The 17909-nt window shown below is 52.1% G+C and overlaps 1 protein-coding gene across 10 annotated transcripts in view; it reads left to right on the top strand.

The window, feature by feature from the left end:
• ARRB1 (arrestin beta 1) overlaps positions 1-17909 on the top strand; it is a 77432-nt gene that overhangs the window by 43787 nt on the left and 15736 nt on the right. For all 10 annotated transcript variants that reach the window (XM_072794653.1, XM_072794648.1, XM_072794650.1 and 7 more), the window contains 7 exons: positions 6223-6253; positions 8042-8102; positions 11123-11167; positions 11935-12131; positions 13637-13696; positions 14520-14587; positions 16747-16882. In XM_072794653.1, the coding sequence (XP_072650754.1) occupies positions 6223-6253; positions 8042-8102; positions 11123-11167; positions 11935-12131; positions 13637-13696; positions 14520-14587; positions 16747-16882 (598 nt within the window). The remainder of the gene's footprint in view (positions 1-6222; positions 6254-8041; positions 8103-11122; positions 11168-11934; positions 12132-13636; positions 13697-14519; positions 14588-16746; positions 16883-17909) is intronic.

The following is a 17909-nucleotide window of genomic DNA, read 5'->3' as shown; positions in this document are numbered from 1 at the left end:
TATCTTATTGTGGCTTTGATTTACATTTCTCCAAAGACTGATACCGTTGAACATCTTTTCATGTGCTTATTGGCCACTTGTATATCTTCTTGGAGAAATGTCTATTCAAATCCATTGCTCATCTAAAAAATTTTTTTTGAAGACTTTATTCATTTATTCATGAGAGACACAAAGAGAAGGCAGAAACACAGGCAGAGGGAGAAGCAGGCCCCCCACAAGGAGCCTGATGCAGGACTCAATCCCTGAACCCCAGGATCATGCCCTGGGCCAAAGGCAGATCTCAACTGCTGAGCCACCCAGGCACTCCTCCATTGCTCATTTTTAATTGGGTTACTTGCCTGTTTATTGTTGAACTGTAATAGAGTTTTTATATATCCTGGATACTAAACCCTTATCAGATGATTTGAGAATATTTTCTCTATTCTGTGGGTTCTCTTTTCACTTTCTTGATCGTGACCTTTGAAGCTCAAAAGTTTTAAATTTTGACAAAAGGCAAATTTATCTCTTTTTTGTTTTAAGTTGCCTATGCTTTTGGTGTCATATCTAAGGTAACCATTGCCTGATCCAAGGTCATGTTGATTTACACTTAGGTTTTCTTCTAAGAGTTGTGTAGTTATAACTCTTCCATTAAGGTCCTTAGTCCATTTTGAGTTCATATTTGTATATGGTGTGAGGTAGGGAGTCTAACTTTATTTTTTTGCATGTGGATATCCAGTTGTTCCAGCATTTGTTGAAAAGACTGTTTTGTGTTTTCCCCCCATTGACTTATCTTGGCTCCTCTGTCAAAAATTAATTAACCATAAATATATGGGTTTATTTCTGGATTTCCAATTCTGTTCCATTGATCTCTGTGTCTATCCTTACGCCAGCATCACAATCTTAATTACTGTAGCTTTGTAGTAAGTTTTGAGTTTAGGAGTGTAAGTCCTCCAAAAATCCTTTATTCTCTTTTTTTTTTCAAGATTGTTTTGGCTATTCTGGGCCTTTGCATTTCCATATGAATTTTAGGGCCAGCCTGTTCATTTGGGCAAAAAAAGGCCAGCTGGGATTTTGATAGGGATTGTACTCAATCTATAGACCAATATGGGAAGTATTGCCATCTTAACATTAAATCTTCTCATTTTTTCTTTTGGCATTTATTGATTATAAACTTGAGCTCATGCCAAATATATTGTTTTGAATCCTGACTTTTCTGCTTAATATTCATCATAGGCATTTCCTTATTTTAAGAGATGCAAAAATAATTTCAGTGCTATGTAATATTCCATTGTTTGGCTGTACCACACAAAATCATAAACTTTTGGTTTTTGACTGATCTGTCATGGGTCCCTCCTGGTGCAGGCACAAATGGACACTGAGAGGATAGGTGGCTCACAGAAGGGCAGCAGAGTATTAAAGGTATCCTATGCTCCAGGTAGGGAATGAGACTCACTGGAAAGACAACGTTCTGGTTATTGGAGAGCTGATCTGCCTGCCTGCATGCCTGGGAGTACCACCCTGATGGAATCAAATCAGGAAACATGATCTAACTGACTGCACTGCACAGACATTGATAGAACATGCTCATTTTAGGCATGTTTCTTTAGAACGGTGGGTTTAAAAATTTAAAAATTTGTAGCATATTCCTTTAGCCTTGTAACTTAGTTATCCTAAAATGAAGGTTTGACCAAGTATAATGTTTTTGTATTAGCCAGAAGAAGCTGATTCATTGCAGTAACAACCCCCAAATCTTAGTGGTGTAAGAGCTTTCCTTTTCTGTCATGCTGCGCATCTGTCATATAGCAGGAGAGCCCTGGCACTTAGTTTACGGGAGTCTTCTTCATACGGATCATTGCTGGTTTCAGTGGCAGAGGAAGGAGGATGGGATAGTAGAAGAATAGCTCTCCAAAGATGACTATGTACTAATGCTTGGAACCTTTGAGCATGTTATACTACATGGCAAAGGGGAATTGCAGTTGCAGATGAAATTAAGGTTGCTAATCAGTTGACTTTAAATTAGGGGGCTGAATGTATTTTTTGAGATCTATAAAAATAGAAGAGGGGTGCAGGAGAGGTCTGAATGATGCAATGTAATAAGAACTCAACCTGCTGTTGTTGGCCTTGGAGATGGAGGAAGAGGCCATGAGACAAATATGGGTGGCTTCTAGAAGCAGGGAAGGGTGAGGAAACAGATTCACCCTGGAGCCTTCAGAAAAGAATGTAGCCCACAGCCAACATCTTGATTTTAACTCGATGGGGTACCTTTTGAACTTCTGACCTACAAAACTGTAAGATAAGTTTGTGTTGTTTAAGGCCGCTATGTTTGTTGTCATTTGTTACAGGCTCCTTAGGAAACTAAAACATGTGCTAGCCCTTAAATGCTTCTTCCCGGAAGTGAAATGTGACACTTCCATCTCATTGGCCAGAGCAAGCCACACAGGCATGCCTAACTTAATAGGATTGGAAAAATTTGCCCAGCCTTAGAGAGAAATGGAATATTGATGAATATAATGATATCTGCTATACCTTTGCTGTCATATGTCACGCTTAGATCTTCTATTCCATTAAAACCAAACAGAACAACGAAGCACTGGTGGCAACTCTTGAAGTTGGTTTCATTACCGACTAATGGGTTATGTCCCCCACCCCATTAGTACAGTGCTGCTGTGTAGACCCTCCTCTGCCCAAGCGTCGGGGGTCACATGACACACCCTCCACATAGCTGATTGGGCCAGGCATGGGGCACCTGAGCGGAGCTGATCAATCACATTCCTCTCCTGGGAATTTGGATTTGGGCCATTCAGCCAGTTAACAGTGAGAAGCGGAGCGAGAGGCAGAGTAGAAACAGGGTCGGAGTGAGAGAGCCACTTGCAAGCCAAAACGATGGAGGAGCAGAAAAGCCCTGAGTAAGCAGAGACAGTTGGTCTCCGGGGACGATGGAGCGGCGGCCCGGAGAGCAGTACAGGCCCGAGAACATGCAGCCCCAGGGGGACAGGTGGAGAGACAGCAACTGCCCGAGAGGCTGATGGCTTCCCCGCCCGGGGCTCCAGCACTCCTGCCTCCTGCCTGCGCATCCTTCCCGTGACATTTTTGTCTCCTTATTCTCCTTTTCCCGAGCCACCCTTGCTGGGTTTCTGTTGCTTGCGTCCAATGAGCTTTGATCCACTAGAACACCACCGCTGTTTCTCTCGGGGACTCAGCTTTGACTCTGGGAGTCAGGCTGGTGGGCCCCGGGGATTCTCGGGGGAGGCAGGGTGAACCAAACCCAGCCATCCCACAGTCTGGAGGTCTGGCTTCGACCACAGTCTTGCATGTTTGTGCTTGCTCTTCACGGCAGACAGGCAGAGGCCTTCTGGGTGGTGCTGCACAAGTGCAGGCCCAGGTGACTGGAAGCACCTGCCGCCGCCGCCCCAGGGGGCTGTTTTCCTGACAGTGTTGGCGTCCGGAAGCCAGTGGGGTCACTTCAGGGAGGGCAGCAGAGTGGAAAGGACATGGGCTCTGGAGACAGACAGCCAGAGTTCACCTCCCAGAGCCTCAGTTTCCTCATCTCTGAAATGGGACTACTGAAGGCTTGGCAGTGTTCTGGGGCAAATAGTGAGAGGCACAACTAGAGCAGAACATGCGCCCAGGGCATGGGAAGCCGCTGTTGTTGTTTGAGGAAGCCATCAGAGTCCCGGCTTCCTGAGGAGGTGGCCCCAGGGGCTGATGGAGTTAGCACAGGACATTCCCCAACACTCTGGCCTTGCTTCCTGCCCTTGTGTTGCCCTGTTCTCCTTCTCGCCCTACTCGCCCTTTCATCTCTTTGCCCTCCCCTCCCCTCTCCAGACTCATTTCCCCTCTTTTCTGCTCCCTACTCCTCGGCCCCAAAGTTGATAAAACAAAAACAAAAACAAAAACAAAAACAAAAAACACCTGCTTTAGGAAAGCAGCAGGGGTGGATTTAAAGTACTCAGCCTCTGGAGGCAGACAGAATTGGGTCTGAGTCCTGACTTAGCCTCAGGCTTGCTGTGTGTTCCTGGACAAATTACTACATCTCTCTGTAAGATCATCATCTGTAAAACGGGAGTTATGCCCATTTCACAGTGTGTTACGAGAAAGAATTAGGCACTCGACAAGCACTGTTGCAGCCCTCTTACTCCCCATCCTCCTTCCCCCCTCCCTCTGGACTCTCGCCCCCAGCCCCCTCCTGTGGTGACAGTGCCCCTGTTCCTCTCCAGGATCGCTAGAGCAGCTCTCCCTGACTCAGTTATAACTCAGGCATTTGTGATCTCTCCTTTCTCTCAGGCCCCGGGCTCCTGAGAGGTGAGCCGAGGTTTCTGGAAGGAACTGGAGGGTCCCTTTGGCCCATGGCACTTCTCTGGTCTCCTATGCAAGTCCAGCTCTAGCTTGGGAACTGCTGGTTCAAACTGTGTGATCTGTATTTTTTCTCACTTTAGTGATCATTACACCTCAGCTGACTGTGGCATTTTCACACTCCAAACACTGATAAATATTTATGAGGAGAAGAAAAGCCCAGAACTAGGGGAGATGGGAGAGACATGTGCCGGGTCCTTCTTGGCAAGCCAAGCTCAAACTTCTCAGTGGTCCCTGTGGGCCCCAGAAGTTAGGGGAGGGGGCTGAGGAGGCCAAGGAGGCCACCCCCCCACACCCCTTCTGTGAGGAGCGACTATCACTGTGGTGCTGCAGGCCTCACCCTGCATTGCCCACTGCACCTCCTGCCCCTGGGTAAGCATTTGGGTTGCCTGGAATCCTCTGGGCCTGGCTTGGCCTGCTCCATCTCTCCTGTTTTTTTTTTTTTTAAGATTTTATTAATTTATTCATGAGAGACAGAGAGAGAGAGAGAGAGAGGCAGAGACACAGGCAGAGGAAGAAGCAGGCTCCGTGCAGGGAGCCTGAGACACAGGCGGAGGGAGAAGCAGGCTCCTTGCAGGGAGCCTGATGTGGGACTCGATCCCAGGTCTCCAGGATCATGCCCCAGGCTGAAGGCAGCGCTAAATCCCTGAGCCCAACCCCCCCCCCCCCCCCCGGGGTGCCCATCTCCTGTGTTTTATTGTTTGTTTGTTTTATCTCTCATCCCACACCTACATGGCAGCAGCCCTCTCTCCTCCTCTGCCTCTTCCCCTTCTCCAGCACCTTCTCTAGTCTCTGCCTCTTTCCTTATTCTTCTCTCCCAACATTACTCTGAGCAATTCTGGAGCTAGATGATGGGGGTCTCAGGCTCCCAGACCCTGCTGAGGGAAAGGGATGAGGGTGCTGGTGGAGGCTGCAGGGTGCTCTAGAAGCACTTGGCAGGAGTTGGGGGCCACATGTCTGCCTGACTTGGCATCCAGTGCTCTGTTGTGTGGCCATGGGCACATCCCCTGTCTATCCTGGGCCTCAGTTTCTCAGTTGATTCATTCACTGATTCATTCATGCACCCACTCAACTAATATTTGTTGAGTGCTTGCTACCTGGCACACATTAACACAGATTTATTAAATGCCTACTAGGGATGCCATCCTAGGTACTCAGGATACATCAAGAAGAAGAAAGACAAAGCTCTCTGCCTTGCGGAGCTGGCATGTTAGCAGAGCAGACAGGCATAAATTAGCAAGTCGCTTGTATAGTAGGTTAGCAAGTGAGTACTGTGGGAAAGAAAATAGAGCCAGAGGAGGAGATGCAGGGTGAAGCCACAGTGAAACCCCATCACAGAAGGCTTGGGGCTGGGGGCAGATCTGGGGTGGGGGTGGGGGTGGAGAGCATCCCAGGGGAGGGTGCTGCTCGAGCAAAGGCCCTGAGGCAGAACCCACCCAATCTGGTGTGTTGGAGGAACAGCAAGGAGGTACTGTGACTGGAAGGGTGAGGGAGAGTGGGAGGTGATGCCCAGGGGTAAAGGAGGCAGGACAGACCACACACACAGGGCTTTTCTTCAACATGAGCTGGGAGGACTTTGAGCAAATGAGCAGCATGGCTTGACCTATCTTTAGAGCCTCCCTTGGCCTACTGTGTGAAGAGGAGGCTGAGGGGGCCATGGCCAGATCCCACAAGAGCTATAATGGCAATAATGGAGGCTTGGGTGGAGGGTGGGGGGTAGCGCTGGAGATGGTGAGATCCGGTTATACCAGACACTGTTGTGGCTCTCAAGTCTTGGATGGTGCCTGGAAATCACTCGAGGTGTTTGTCCTCTGTCCTGCCAAGGGACGGCCTGCAGGAGCCTTCCCCTGGCGGGATGCGTTAATCCTGGCTTTCTCTTTCTATTTGCAGGGTGTTCAAGAAGGCAAGCCCGAATGGAAAGGTGAGTCTGTAGCAACCACAACCCAGCTCCTCCTTGGCCCTAGATGCTTGTCCTCTCTTGGACATTTCTACTGCCCATGCAGGACCCTCTGCCTACCCCCCATCTATCCTTAGGAGCTGTCCAAGGAGCTGACAGGGTGGGGGGCCTCTCAGGAAACTCTGTCCCAGAGGGAGGTATAACTCCCTGGACTTTAGGGAGCCGCTGCTCTGGTTTGAGACACAGCCTGTCCTAGAGAGACTTCAGTGTGAGTGTGATAATTAGACTAAGTGCTAAGGGCCTCTGGGGCACTGATTCCCCTGGTGTGAGAGGCCCCTAGAGCCTCTCTGCTGAACCCTGGCATCACCTACTTATCCAGGGCAGTTCCCAGGGCCTGTCCTGCTTTCTTTCTTTCCACAGGCCCCAGGCTCCATCCTGCTTTCTTTTCAGTTCAGTAAATAGATATTACTGACATCATTCCTTGTCGGGTACAGGCCAAGCCGGCGGGGACTGGGACAGGGAATACCAAGACAAATAAAGCACAGCCCATGCCACTCACAGCCAGATGGGGGAGGCAGACACAGAAACGGATCATTTCCACCTAAAGTGGCAGGGGTGAGATAAAGGGATGCCCAGGGGCTGCAGGACCCAGCCTGGATAGTCAGGACGGCTTCTCTGAAAGGGATGCATATCCAAGCAAGGCAGGGTGAAAGGGGCATTCTAGGCATGATCATAACTCACAGGGAGTGTAGGGGCATCAACAGCAGTTGAATCTGAGAGCTTGGATTTCTGGCCTGAGCTAGCCAATACACCACAGTGGTCCCACGTCTGCCTTCTGTGCCCATAGCAGACATCAGCAATCACTGTTCACCCTGTCCTGCTGAGCCAGGATTCCATCTTAGATTCCTTCTCAACCCAGAGCCTCAGGCAGCCCCCAATCTATCAGAGTTGGCATTTGGAATGAAACCCATTTGTTATCTTACCTCTGGGCATAAGAACCATTAGAGGGTTTTCAGATGGGGGTTGCATCATTAGATTTGCGTTCTAGTATAACCAGTCTGGCTAAGGAGGGGAGAAAGGCCGAGAGCATGTGAGGCTGCGGGCAGCAGGCCACAGAGGGGGCTGTGAGTCTGGTGTGTCGTCCAGGCAACAGTGGCTGTGGGGAGGAGGAGGGGTGGACTGAGAGCGAGGATGGAGGGGGTGCTCGGCAGGATGCAGGAAGTGTCTTGGATGACATTCTGGATTCTAGCTCAGGAGGTTCTTCCCTGCAGGCTGGCTACCCAGCAGGACACTGGCTCCCAGTTCCTCATTGCCTTGAAAAGCAGTGCTGGTATGAGTGGACCCTCGCAGACTGCACAGGGGTGAGGGGCAGTGAGAAGCACAGAGCTCAGGGTTTAGAGCACTGGCAACCCTTAGCGCCGCTGGCCCTGCCCTGGGTTGCCCTTGCTGTCTCAGAGATGTGCCCAGCGCTCCCAGGCAGCTTATTTCTTTGCTGCTGCTGCTCTGCTGTCAGCAGTGCTCAGCGTGAAGATCTCAGGCCTCAGTATCCTCGTCTGTAAAATGGGAACAAGGACAACTGCTTCACAGGGGTTTAGAATAAATAGGTGCTTTCAGAATTGTACAAGAGTTTATTAGTATTGGGGCTGGAGCTCAGGTCCAAGTCCAGCTAGGACTCTGATGTGGGTTCGGGTTGGGTTTAGCCATTTCAGAGGCAGCTCCCAGGGTTTCCTCCAGAGTGAGGGCCAGTGGCTTTTCTGGGACATGCCCTCCAGGCCCACAGCTGCTAACACCCCCCTGTGCCTCTCTTCCCAGCTCACTGTCTATCTGGGAAAGCGGGACTTTGTGGATCACATCGACCTCGTGGATCCTGTGGGTGAGTCCCAGGAGGCCGAGGAGGAAGGTGGGGAAAGGTGGGGCTGACCCGGCCCCTTCTAGAGAAGGATGTGTTAAAGCCACCCACAGCTGAGGGCTCTCCTCGGGGCCTGGTCCCCAGAACAGGGTGTGAGTGGCTTCCCATGGCAGTCAGCAAACATTTACCACTTTTACCAAGCAGCTCCTTTTCCCTCAGCAAGGACCATGTGAGGGGAAAGGGCAGGTGGATGGAGGGAAGAAACAGGGAGGGTGGCCTGACAGTAAGGAGGGTGAGCAGCCAGGTGTAAGGCTTAGTACATACCAGACACCAAGGGTAGCTCCATTATTATCCATTATTATCTCTGCTTTGCAGCTGAGGAGAATGAGGCAGAGAGAGGTTAAGTGACTTGCTCCAGGTCACAGAACTAGTAGGTTGAGGAGCCTGGATCCAAACCGGGGCAGCCTAGCTCCACAGAACCTTTGTTCTGCTGCATCCTGATGGCAAAGATGGGACATGGGAAGAAAACCTTGGGGCTTATGAGATGGGGGCTGTACTCACCCACAAGGGGGTCTTGTCAGAGGCTGGGCTATGGCTAAAGGCACCTTTCAAAGCCTTACTCTTGTTGAAGATTTCTCAGCCTCAGCACTCTTGACATTTTGGACTGGATAATTCTTTGTTGGTGGGACCATCCTGTTGTAGGATGGTGACCAGTATCCCTGGGCTCTATCTGTTAGACACCAGGACTATCGCCACCCGGTAGGACAATCAGAAATGTTTTTGGACATTGCCAGATATCCCTCTGAGAGGCATAGTCACCCATGGTTAGGATGCTAAGAACCATAGCTCTCGTTAGAAGAGTCTGACCTCACTGTCTCTTCCCACAGCTCTTGGAGGGAGGGAGGGAGGGAGGGAGGGAGGCCCAGAATCATCCCTATTTCACATATGGGGAAAGTGAGGCCCAGAGAAGTTAAATGATCCCAAAGGGACAAGAACAGACCAAAGTGAGGCCAAAGGAAGTGGCAGGTTGGGAGGATGGACACTGGAAACTGCCTGAGGCCAAGTCCAGGTGAAGGAACTAGATGTGTTGCATGGGGAACATTCACAGAGAATGTGGCCTCTGTCATGTATCCCCGGGAGCTGTCCTAGGGCCAGAAGGCAGAAGTGAATGTGTGGTTCTGGAGCCGAGGTGGGAGCAGAGAGCACAGCTGGCAGGTTTGGGGTCACTGGGAGGGGGAGACCTTTGTGACAGTGGGAACAGGAGAACTGGGGAGTCCCCGGGGTCCTTCTGCTGAAGGGGTATGTGTAGAGCTGCGGGCTGCAGAGCATCAGCTGCCCATTAGGCCCTCCCTTCCTGGCCTGGAGTAGGACAACCCCACCTTTCCTCCCCTGTGCTGTCTGGGAGGAACACCAGTTTGCCTGGTTTGCCTACGACCTGCTACAAGGCACAGTTTCCTGCAGACTATCTGGGGTCAGGCTCTGTCCCTATCCATTGGCCTATCAAGGACAGCAGTGGGGGTGACACAGAGGCTGGGGGCGGGAGCAGGAGGGAATCAGCTCCTCCACCACACACCGGCACCCTGAGAGCTGTTTAGTCAGTGTTCACAGAGCACCTACTTTGAGCCAGGCCCTGGGGATCCCAGGGAGCTCTGAGGTCACTGTCGAGAGTTGATCAAATGACACAGAGAGAAACACCTTGCCCATCACAACAGTGAGCTGATTGTGAATTCCCAATGCTTAACTATCTGCCATGGTTCCCTTTTGGGCTCCGGGGCAAGCGCACGCCCCCAGTCTTGCAGACAGGACACTGTGAGTCAGGCCTGGCCCTGCTTCCTCTACCACCCCCAGGATCTACACGCTTCCCCCTGTCCGCTTGCGCTGTCCCTTGGTCATCTAACCGGTGACCCGTACTTCTCCTTTAAGACCTGCCCACTGCTTCTGTCCCCCAGGAAGCCTTCCCTGACATCTCCGGTTGGGGAATTGCCCTTTTCCCCCTACTTTGTACAGAGACCTTGGGTGCTCAGGCACAGAGGAAACACCCACAGAAGAAAGAGGGAAGATGGGCACGTTCTGCGGTGGGGCAGACACCCCTGGCCGAGTATCCCTTGGGCCTGCCCAGGACTGGATGGGACCAGGAGCCCTCTAACACTCCCTTCCAGGGGCAGCCTCTGACATTCCCTGAGAGATTGCTATGGGGGCAGCATGGATGTAGGGGGAGGGTGGCAGTGGGTGAGAGTTGAGGAGAGAATTTTGCTTGTTCAGTGGGTATGGCTGGGTGAAGTATGGCCAGAGGTGACCGGGGATGTCAAGGCAAGGAGCCTGTATTTCCAGTTTCCTGGGATCCCACAGGGAGAAAATGTCCTTTGTGTCTAGCTGGACTCCGCACTGCCACGGCCAGGCCCGGGGACATTCTCTGTAGAGTCCCATGAACCGGGCACCATCTCAGCTTTAAACATATTAACTCAGTTGGTCTTCACGGGAGGCCTGGGAGGTCGGTTCTGTAGGATCACAACTCCTGATGGCAAATCCCAAATCCAAGAAACTCTAGAAGTCTAAACTTACTGGTAAGTTTGATGTAGGATTCATTTAGTGACAAAACCTGACCTGAACTATAGGAAGCTCTTTATACTTTAGCCTCTTTGTGAAAAGATTCATGTTTCCCTGCTGAGGTGTTAATGGGTTTGATCATGGGGCACTGCCCCAGATCCTTCAGAGGGTGTTACAGAATATATGGAAGATGTACCACATGGCCTTTTAGAATCTCGAAATTCTAAAGTACACCTGCTCGTAGGGGTTTGGGACCCATATTGGTGTTTTTATTAACAGGGAAGAAACAGACCAGTTGCCAGCTGGGTCTGTAGGGCCGCCTGAGGGTAGGGGCTGGGGCATGGCAGTGCCTTCCTACGGGTGCTGGCCTCCCCTATTTCTCTCATGAGGCTTGTCCACAGACAGATGGTGAGGTCAGGCCTGGCTTGGTGTTTGGGGCTCAAGAATTTGAGAGGTCAAGTTGGGAGGGTCTGCTTACTCTCTTGTCCTTCTTCCAGATGGCGTGGTCCTGGTGGATCCTGAGTATCTCAAGGAGAGGAGAGGTGAGGAAGTGGTCCCCACCTCTGGGCTGTGAGGGGGCCTCCTATTCCCTACTGACCTCTAGCCCAGGGCCTCCATGAGTCCCAGACATGACACCAACTAATTTTAAGGCCTTTCCCTGCCCAGCCCCACTGGCTCTTCCCTTCGCCTGGGCAGCCCACCTATGCCTATTATAGGAGAACCTTTTCAATTCCCTGAGCACTCACATCAATATATCATGACTTTCGCAAGGCCGGGGATGCCCATTAGGGCAGGAATTAGAGTCTCATTATAGGAGAGAAAATTGAATCCCAGGGAGGTGAAGGGCTTGTCCAAGGTCAGCAGGAAGATGTGGGGTGGGGGTTGGGCTAGGAGAGGACCCCACACCTTCTAGACACCACCCAGCACTTGTTTCCCTCTCCCTCTGCTCTCTCCAGCCACATCACTTCCCCAGCCCCACCTGCCCTCCACCCCGGTCCTACCAGCCTTCTCCAGCCCTCACCAACCCTGTCAGACCATCTCCTGTGCTCCCCACACTGGCCAGAGTGGGGCATGGGAAAGGACAGAACTGATCCAGCAGTCAGCCCTCACCTCCCCCTAGGGGCCAGGTCTGAGTGGTTCTCCTGGGTACCCAGTACCCCCATCCCGAGGGCTGCACAGCCTTCCCACACAGGAGCTTTGGGACAGACCTTTGAGCTCCAGTTGGGCCAATCCCAGGGCTCAGCTGGTGCTCTTGGGGGCTTGTTTGCTGCCCTCTTGGGCTCATCCTCCATGCCCCCTGCTCCCACAGTCTACGTGACACTGACCTGCGCCTTCCGCTATGGCCGGGAGGACCTGGATGTCCTGGGCCTGACGTTTCGCAAGGATCTGTTTGTGGCCAACGTGCAGTCCTTCCCGCCAGCCCCTGAGGACAAGAAGCCCCTGACACGGCTGCAGGAGCGCCTCATCAAGAAGCTGGGCGAGCATGCCTATCCTTTCACCTTTGAGGTTAGGGACTGCCAACTGCACCACCAGTAGGAAGCCCTGTGGGCAAGCACATGGGGACAGCTGGGGCAGCAGCTCCATGTCACTCAATTTCTCAGTGTACATTGGGACCTGGGGCACTGTCACTTATACTTCCTGGTAAGTGTCTCTTCTCTGGCCACTGCCAGGGGTGTCACCTTACCTCTGAGCTACTCCTTGGACCCTCCCGAGTCCAGCTCGTGGCGGGAGAGAGCCGGGTGGGCAGAGGCTGCAGAGAAAGAAGGAGCCCTTTCTCACCTCTGAATTACTACAGGACTGTCTCCTCCCTCAGACCAGCTGCCCGCATGCCCGGCTTCGGCCCAGCTCCAGCTGAGCTCCAGCGCAGCTCATTAATGAGGGATGGCATGTAGTGATTTCCCTGCTCTGCCACTTTTCCAAATGGAAAGACTCCCAGATTCTGGATTTTAAAACTTCCTGTTTCTCAGACTCTGATTCTGTGATTCAGTGAAATCCCCTGGCTTTCTGGGAAACCAGAGGAGAGACATTACAGTCATCCTGTCCATGGCAGATGTATTGGTTTCCTGTGGCTGCTGTAACAAACAAGCTGCTGCCAACCTGGTGGGAATTAAATGTGACCATTAAAACACAAGTTTCTGACCTTACAGTTTTGGAGGTTACAAGTCAAAACAAACAAACAAACAAACAAACAAACAAACAAACAAAAAAACAGGTTGCACTGGGCTAAAATCAAAGTGTCAGCAGGGCTGTATTCTTTCTGGAGGCTCTAGGCCTTGCCTTTTCCAGCTTCTAGAAACTGCTTGTGTTCCCTAGCTTGAAGCCTACCCCTCTGTCTTCAAAGCCAGCAATGGCTGGTCAGTCTTTCTTGCAGCCCACCACTTTGACACCGACTCTTCTGTTTCCTGCTTTCCCTGCTAAGGTCCATTGTGATTACATCGGGCACACCTGGATAACTCGGGCTACTCTCCCCATCTCAAGAGTTTTAACTTAATCACACCTGTAAAATCCCCTTTGCCAAGTAAGGTAGCAGTTGAAGGTTCTGGGGATTAGAAGGTGGGCACCTTTGAGGGGGTGGGGGGGCTTGTTCTGCCTACTACAATCTAGGCAGAACACTTTATTTTAATTTTTTTTTTAAGATTTTATTTATTCATGACAGACACACAGAGGCAGAGACACAGCAGAGGGAGAAGCAGGCTCCATGCAGGGAGCCCAATGCGGGACTCGATCCCCAGACCCCAGAATCCCAACCTTAGCCGAAGGCAGACAGTCAACCACTGAGCCACCCAGATGCCCCTAGGCAAAATCCTTTAGATAAAGAAAAGCACTGAAATCCTTGGCTTTACTGGAGGGCTTCTGGCCCAGTGTGGGGCATCCTTGGCATGGTCTGATGGGGGAGACATGGCCTGTTGCTAGGGCCCCCTGGTCTGATAAATGTGTGTGGGGGTGGTGGGTGGGCAACATGAGGAGCTCAATGGTCAATGTGACAGGAGACCTGTCTGTCCTCTTAACAGATCCCTCCAAACCTCCCGTGCTCTGTGACATTGCAGCCAGGGCCTGAAGACACGGGGAAGGTGGGTCACGTCTCTGGAAGCCTCTCTCCGGGTAAAGGACATTTGTATCCCCAGGGCCCTGGCTTTCTGAGAGGCATCGGAACTCTGTGTGGAAGCCTCCCTGTGTGGAAGCCACTTCAACACTGCCTCAGATAAGCCGGCTCTTTTCATACAGGGCAGCAGGCAGATAGGGTGTCATCCTCACCCCCGCATTCCATTACATGCAGTCTCTCCTGGGCTTACTGTTGGCTGCAGCAGAACCAAAATGTTCTCTGGACTACCTCTTGGCCTCACAACCTTGCATGGGGGTCCATTCACTGTGGTCTCACAAGTGGAGAAATGGAGGCTCCAAGAGAAGTGACACTACTAGTGTCACAGGCCCCAGATCTCTGAGCCCCCTTGTCTTCACCTGCAAAATGGAGATGAGAGGCTATGCCTCCTCCTGCAGTTTAGAGGGTGGAGTGAGCCACCAGAGCACTGTTGGGTCTGCACATAGTCTGTGCTCCCCTCCTAGGACTGCTGAGCACCCCCATTGTTATTGCCGAGTGGCTGCCTTAATGAGGACAGCTGCCCAGACCAGGCAGGTGTCTGCAGGGTGGAGCCCAGTTAGGGCAGTTTGGGACACCCAGTGTTGGGGGAGCTAGGGGAGCTCTGTGGGAAGGCCAGGTGGGGTTGGGGTGCAGCACAGCACTGGGGCTGAGGCCGATCACAGGGTCCTGAATCAGGCTGAGGGGCGGTTGGCCTGTGAAGTTTGCTATTCCCCTCCAGGGTCCTGGTTTGTAAAATAAGAGGGTGGGATGGCTGTGCTGTCGGGACCCTGTGGTCAGCAGCCCCTTCTCCTCAGGCCTGTGGTGTGGACTACGAGGTCAAAGCCTTCTGTGCCGAGAACCTGGAGGAAAAGATCCACAAGCGGTGAGAAGGGCACAGCTTCCGCTGGGTGTGGGCTGCCTACTGGCAGAGGGAGAGAGACAAGACCAGCAAAGTCAGAGAAGAGATAAGTAACAATACCTGGAAGTGTGTGAGGAGGGGCCGCATATTCCAGCCCCAGAAACTCCAAGAAGGGCCCTCTGGAAGGCTGGCAAGTCCTGGAGGGGTTCCTGGAGAAAGTGGCTCAACTGTCTGGGGCTTAGGGCTCAGGCCTCAGGCCTCAGGATTTCTCCCTTTACAATGCTGAACCTGCCTCCTCCATCACCCTGCTTCAAGTCTTGCCCCATGAGACTGCATGTTTTTATTTTATTTTGGAAAGAAACACAAAATTTGGATCATTTTAAAGAGTGAGCAAGAGTTTTTTCCAGCCACCCTGAACCCCTACTTCCTACTTCTCCTGGGAAGCCATCAGCAGCAGGTAGTAGTGGGGGCGGCAGTGGGGTGTGGGATGGGTCAGCCCACGTGTCAGAAGAGGTAGTGTTCTCTGGAGAGGCACAGCCCTGGGCAGACAGTCCAGACTGGCAGCTGGAAACAGCTGGACCTGACTTCTGAGATAGACTGCCCAGCCCTGCTCTCGTGCCTGTTCCTCCTCAAGGCAGGCCCTGCCCTGTCTTCTGGCGAGGAGGCGAGGCTGGCCTCAGCCCCCCACTCTGATGCACCCTGCCTCCCCAGGCAGCCGCCCGCATTCCTACCGAGCCTGGCTGAGGGTGGCTGAGGGAGGGCACTGCGGCTTCTTAGGGAGTGGGCTGAGTTTGCCACCTGGCGGCTGAAGAGCGTATTGAGCATCTCCATCTCCAGCCCAGGCAACTCCAAGGTGTGGGGAGATGGGACCCTTCTCCCTGGCTTCTCTGTCTTCCTTTTCTTCTTCAGACCTGAGACCAGGGGAAAGATAGGGGTTCGTGGGTTTTTGAAGGGGGCCTGACCGGAGCAAGGAAGAGGAACGACACTGAGGGCCACTGCCTTCACCCTATGCCAGTGTGACATTTTAAGTCCACATCAGAGATACTACTGATAATGATATAGCAGCTATCGTTTATGAAGGGCCTATTAAGGACCAGACACTATTCAGGGTGGTGAACATGTAGGAACTAATTTAATCCTCTCAGCAACCCTGGGAGGTAGGTGTTGCTACTGTTGCCATTTTACAGATGAGGAAACTGAGATCCAGGGGTGAATTTTCTCAAGGGCATATAGTTAGTAAGGGGCAAGCTCAGACCTTCAGCCTGGCTGTCCAGTTCTAGGGGGTGCAGGTGAGAAATGGGGATGCTGGCACACCCAGCACATCGCAGGCACTGCCTCACCAGATCCCATCCCCTCCCAATCCTTGTATCCTCGTTTCTTCCCTAAGCCCCTGTCCCTTTCACTGAGTCCCATCTCATCTCTGGGCCTCCATCTATTCACTGGGTCCCCATCCTTGTCACTGGCCTACATCCCCCTGATTGAATCCACACCCCCTCACTGAACCCCGTCACCTCTCTGAGCCCCCACCTTTTCATGGGGTCCCTCTGCAGATTTTGATTTAATAGATATTTGGAAGGCATTTGTTATATGGCAGGCACTGTCATAGATGTTGAAAACACAGCAGTGAACAATTGAGATAAAAATTTTGCTCCTTAAGGAGCTTACACTATTAAGTAAAGTAAGGGATGTGGGAAGTGAAACATAGTTCCTTTCTCGCCATCCTGCTGGCTGCCAAGGCACAGATCCACATGAGGGACTGCCATGGGGTGGTTCAGCTCCGCTGGTGTGGGAGTTAAGACCGGGACAAGATCAAGTGAGCTGATCCAGGAAGGTTTCCTGGAAGAGGAGGTATTTAGCTGGGTCCTGAAGAAGGAAATAAATGAGGGTAGAAGCAGGAGGAGAGTATTGCAGGCGGGGGTCCGGTGTAAGCAAAGCTGCAGAGACAGGACGAGATGAACCACTGAGGATGATAGTGAGGAAGTGGGGGTGGCTGTGTACACAATGGGGGAGGATGGAGTGGGGCCAGGTGGTGACAAGGCCTCTGTGTCCACCTCTGCAGTTTGGTCTGGATTGTAACGCCGGGGGAGCCATGGCAGTCTCCTGAGGAGGAAAGGGAGGGTTATGAGGAAGGAGGATGGAGGCAGGTGACTCTGGCTATCTTTTGCTCTGCCCATCTCCATTAGGAATTCTGTGCGCCTGGTGATCAGGAAGGTTCAGTATGCCCCGGAGAGGCCTGGCCCCCAGCCCACAGCTGAGACCACCAGGCAGTTCCTCATGTCGGACAAGCCCTTGCATCTAGAAGCTTCCCTGGATAAGGAGGTAGGAGGCTTGGACTTGGCAGGGGGTGGGGGCTGTTCTCCTGGGGCTGGGACATCCCATCCCAGTTCTCTCATGGTCACCAGGGCTCCTGGGGTAGGTAAGAGCTTCTGCCCCCAGTCCTAAGACCACAGGGTTCAGGGAATCTGAGACATCCCTTAGGGGGCTGTGGGGAAGCCTCTGGGGGCCTAAAGGAATGGCAGAGTGGGGCATGAGCCTGAGGGATACAATCGACTTTAGAAGTCAGCGTGCCTCCTCTCTGCCTCTCTCTCTCTCTCTCTCTCTCTCTCTCTGTGACTATCATAAATAAATAAAATTAAAAAAAAAAAAAAAAAAAAGGGGATCCCTGGGTGGCGCAGCGGTTTGGTGCCTGCCTTTGGCCCAGGGCACGATCCTGGAGACCCGGGATCGAATCCCACGTCGGGCTCCCGGTGCATGGAGCCTGCTTCTCCCTCTGCCTATGTCTCTGCCTCTCTCTCTCTCTCTCTCTCTCTGTGACTATCATAAATAAATAAAATTAAAAAAAAAAAAAGAAGTCAGCGTGCCTCCTGAAGGGACCTGAGTCTCGGCCGTCTTCCTGCACCCCGTCCCCCTCTTAATGTGTGGGCACTGCCTCTCTCTCTCTCTCTCTCTCTCTGTGGATAGCTGAGGGCAAGTGTTGGCCACAGATTTGAGTTGAGGTCCTTCAGTAAGGATTCAGAGCCAGTTCCCTTGGTGAGCAGGCCCGTCTTTCCCCACCTCTCTCTCCTGCTTCTTCTAGGCCCTCCTGTGTCTAGAATTCCTGGCATCCCAAGCCAGCAGGGACTTGATACATCACCTAGTCCAAGTCCTCCAGATGGGGGGAAGCCGAGGCTTAGCCAACCTGTCCAAGGTCACACCGTGTTCATCCTCTTTATCATTATTATAATTAGTGTTCTCATTATTTCTGGTCACCAAGTCCAGACTAGAGCCCAGGAATATCACCTCCTCATTCAATTATCTTTCAAAATCCTGACAAAGAACTGGTCTAACATGCCCAGTGACTTAGCAT

This window comes from Canis lupus, chromosome 23 (assembly GCF_048164855.1).
Source record: "Canis lupus baileyi chromosome 23, mCanLup2.hap1, whole genome shotgun sequence".
Classification (NCBI taxonomy): Eukaryota; Metazoa; Chordata; class Mammalia; order Carnivora; family Canidae; genus Canis; species Canis lupus.
This window is presented reverse-complemented; position numbering and strand designations above follow the sequence as displayed.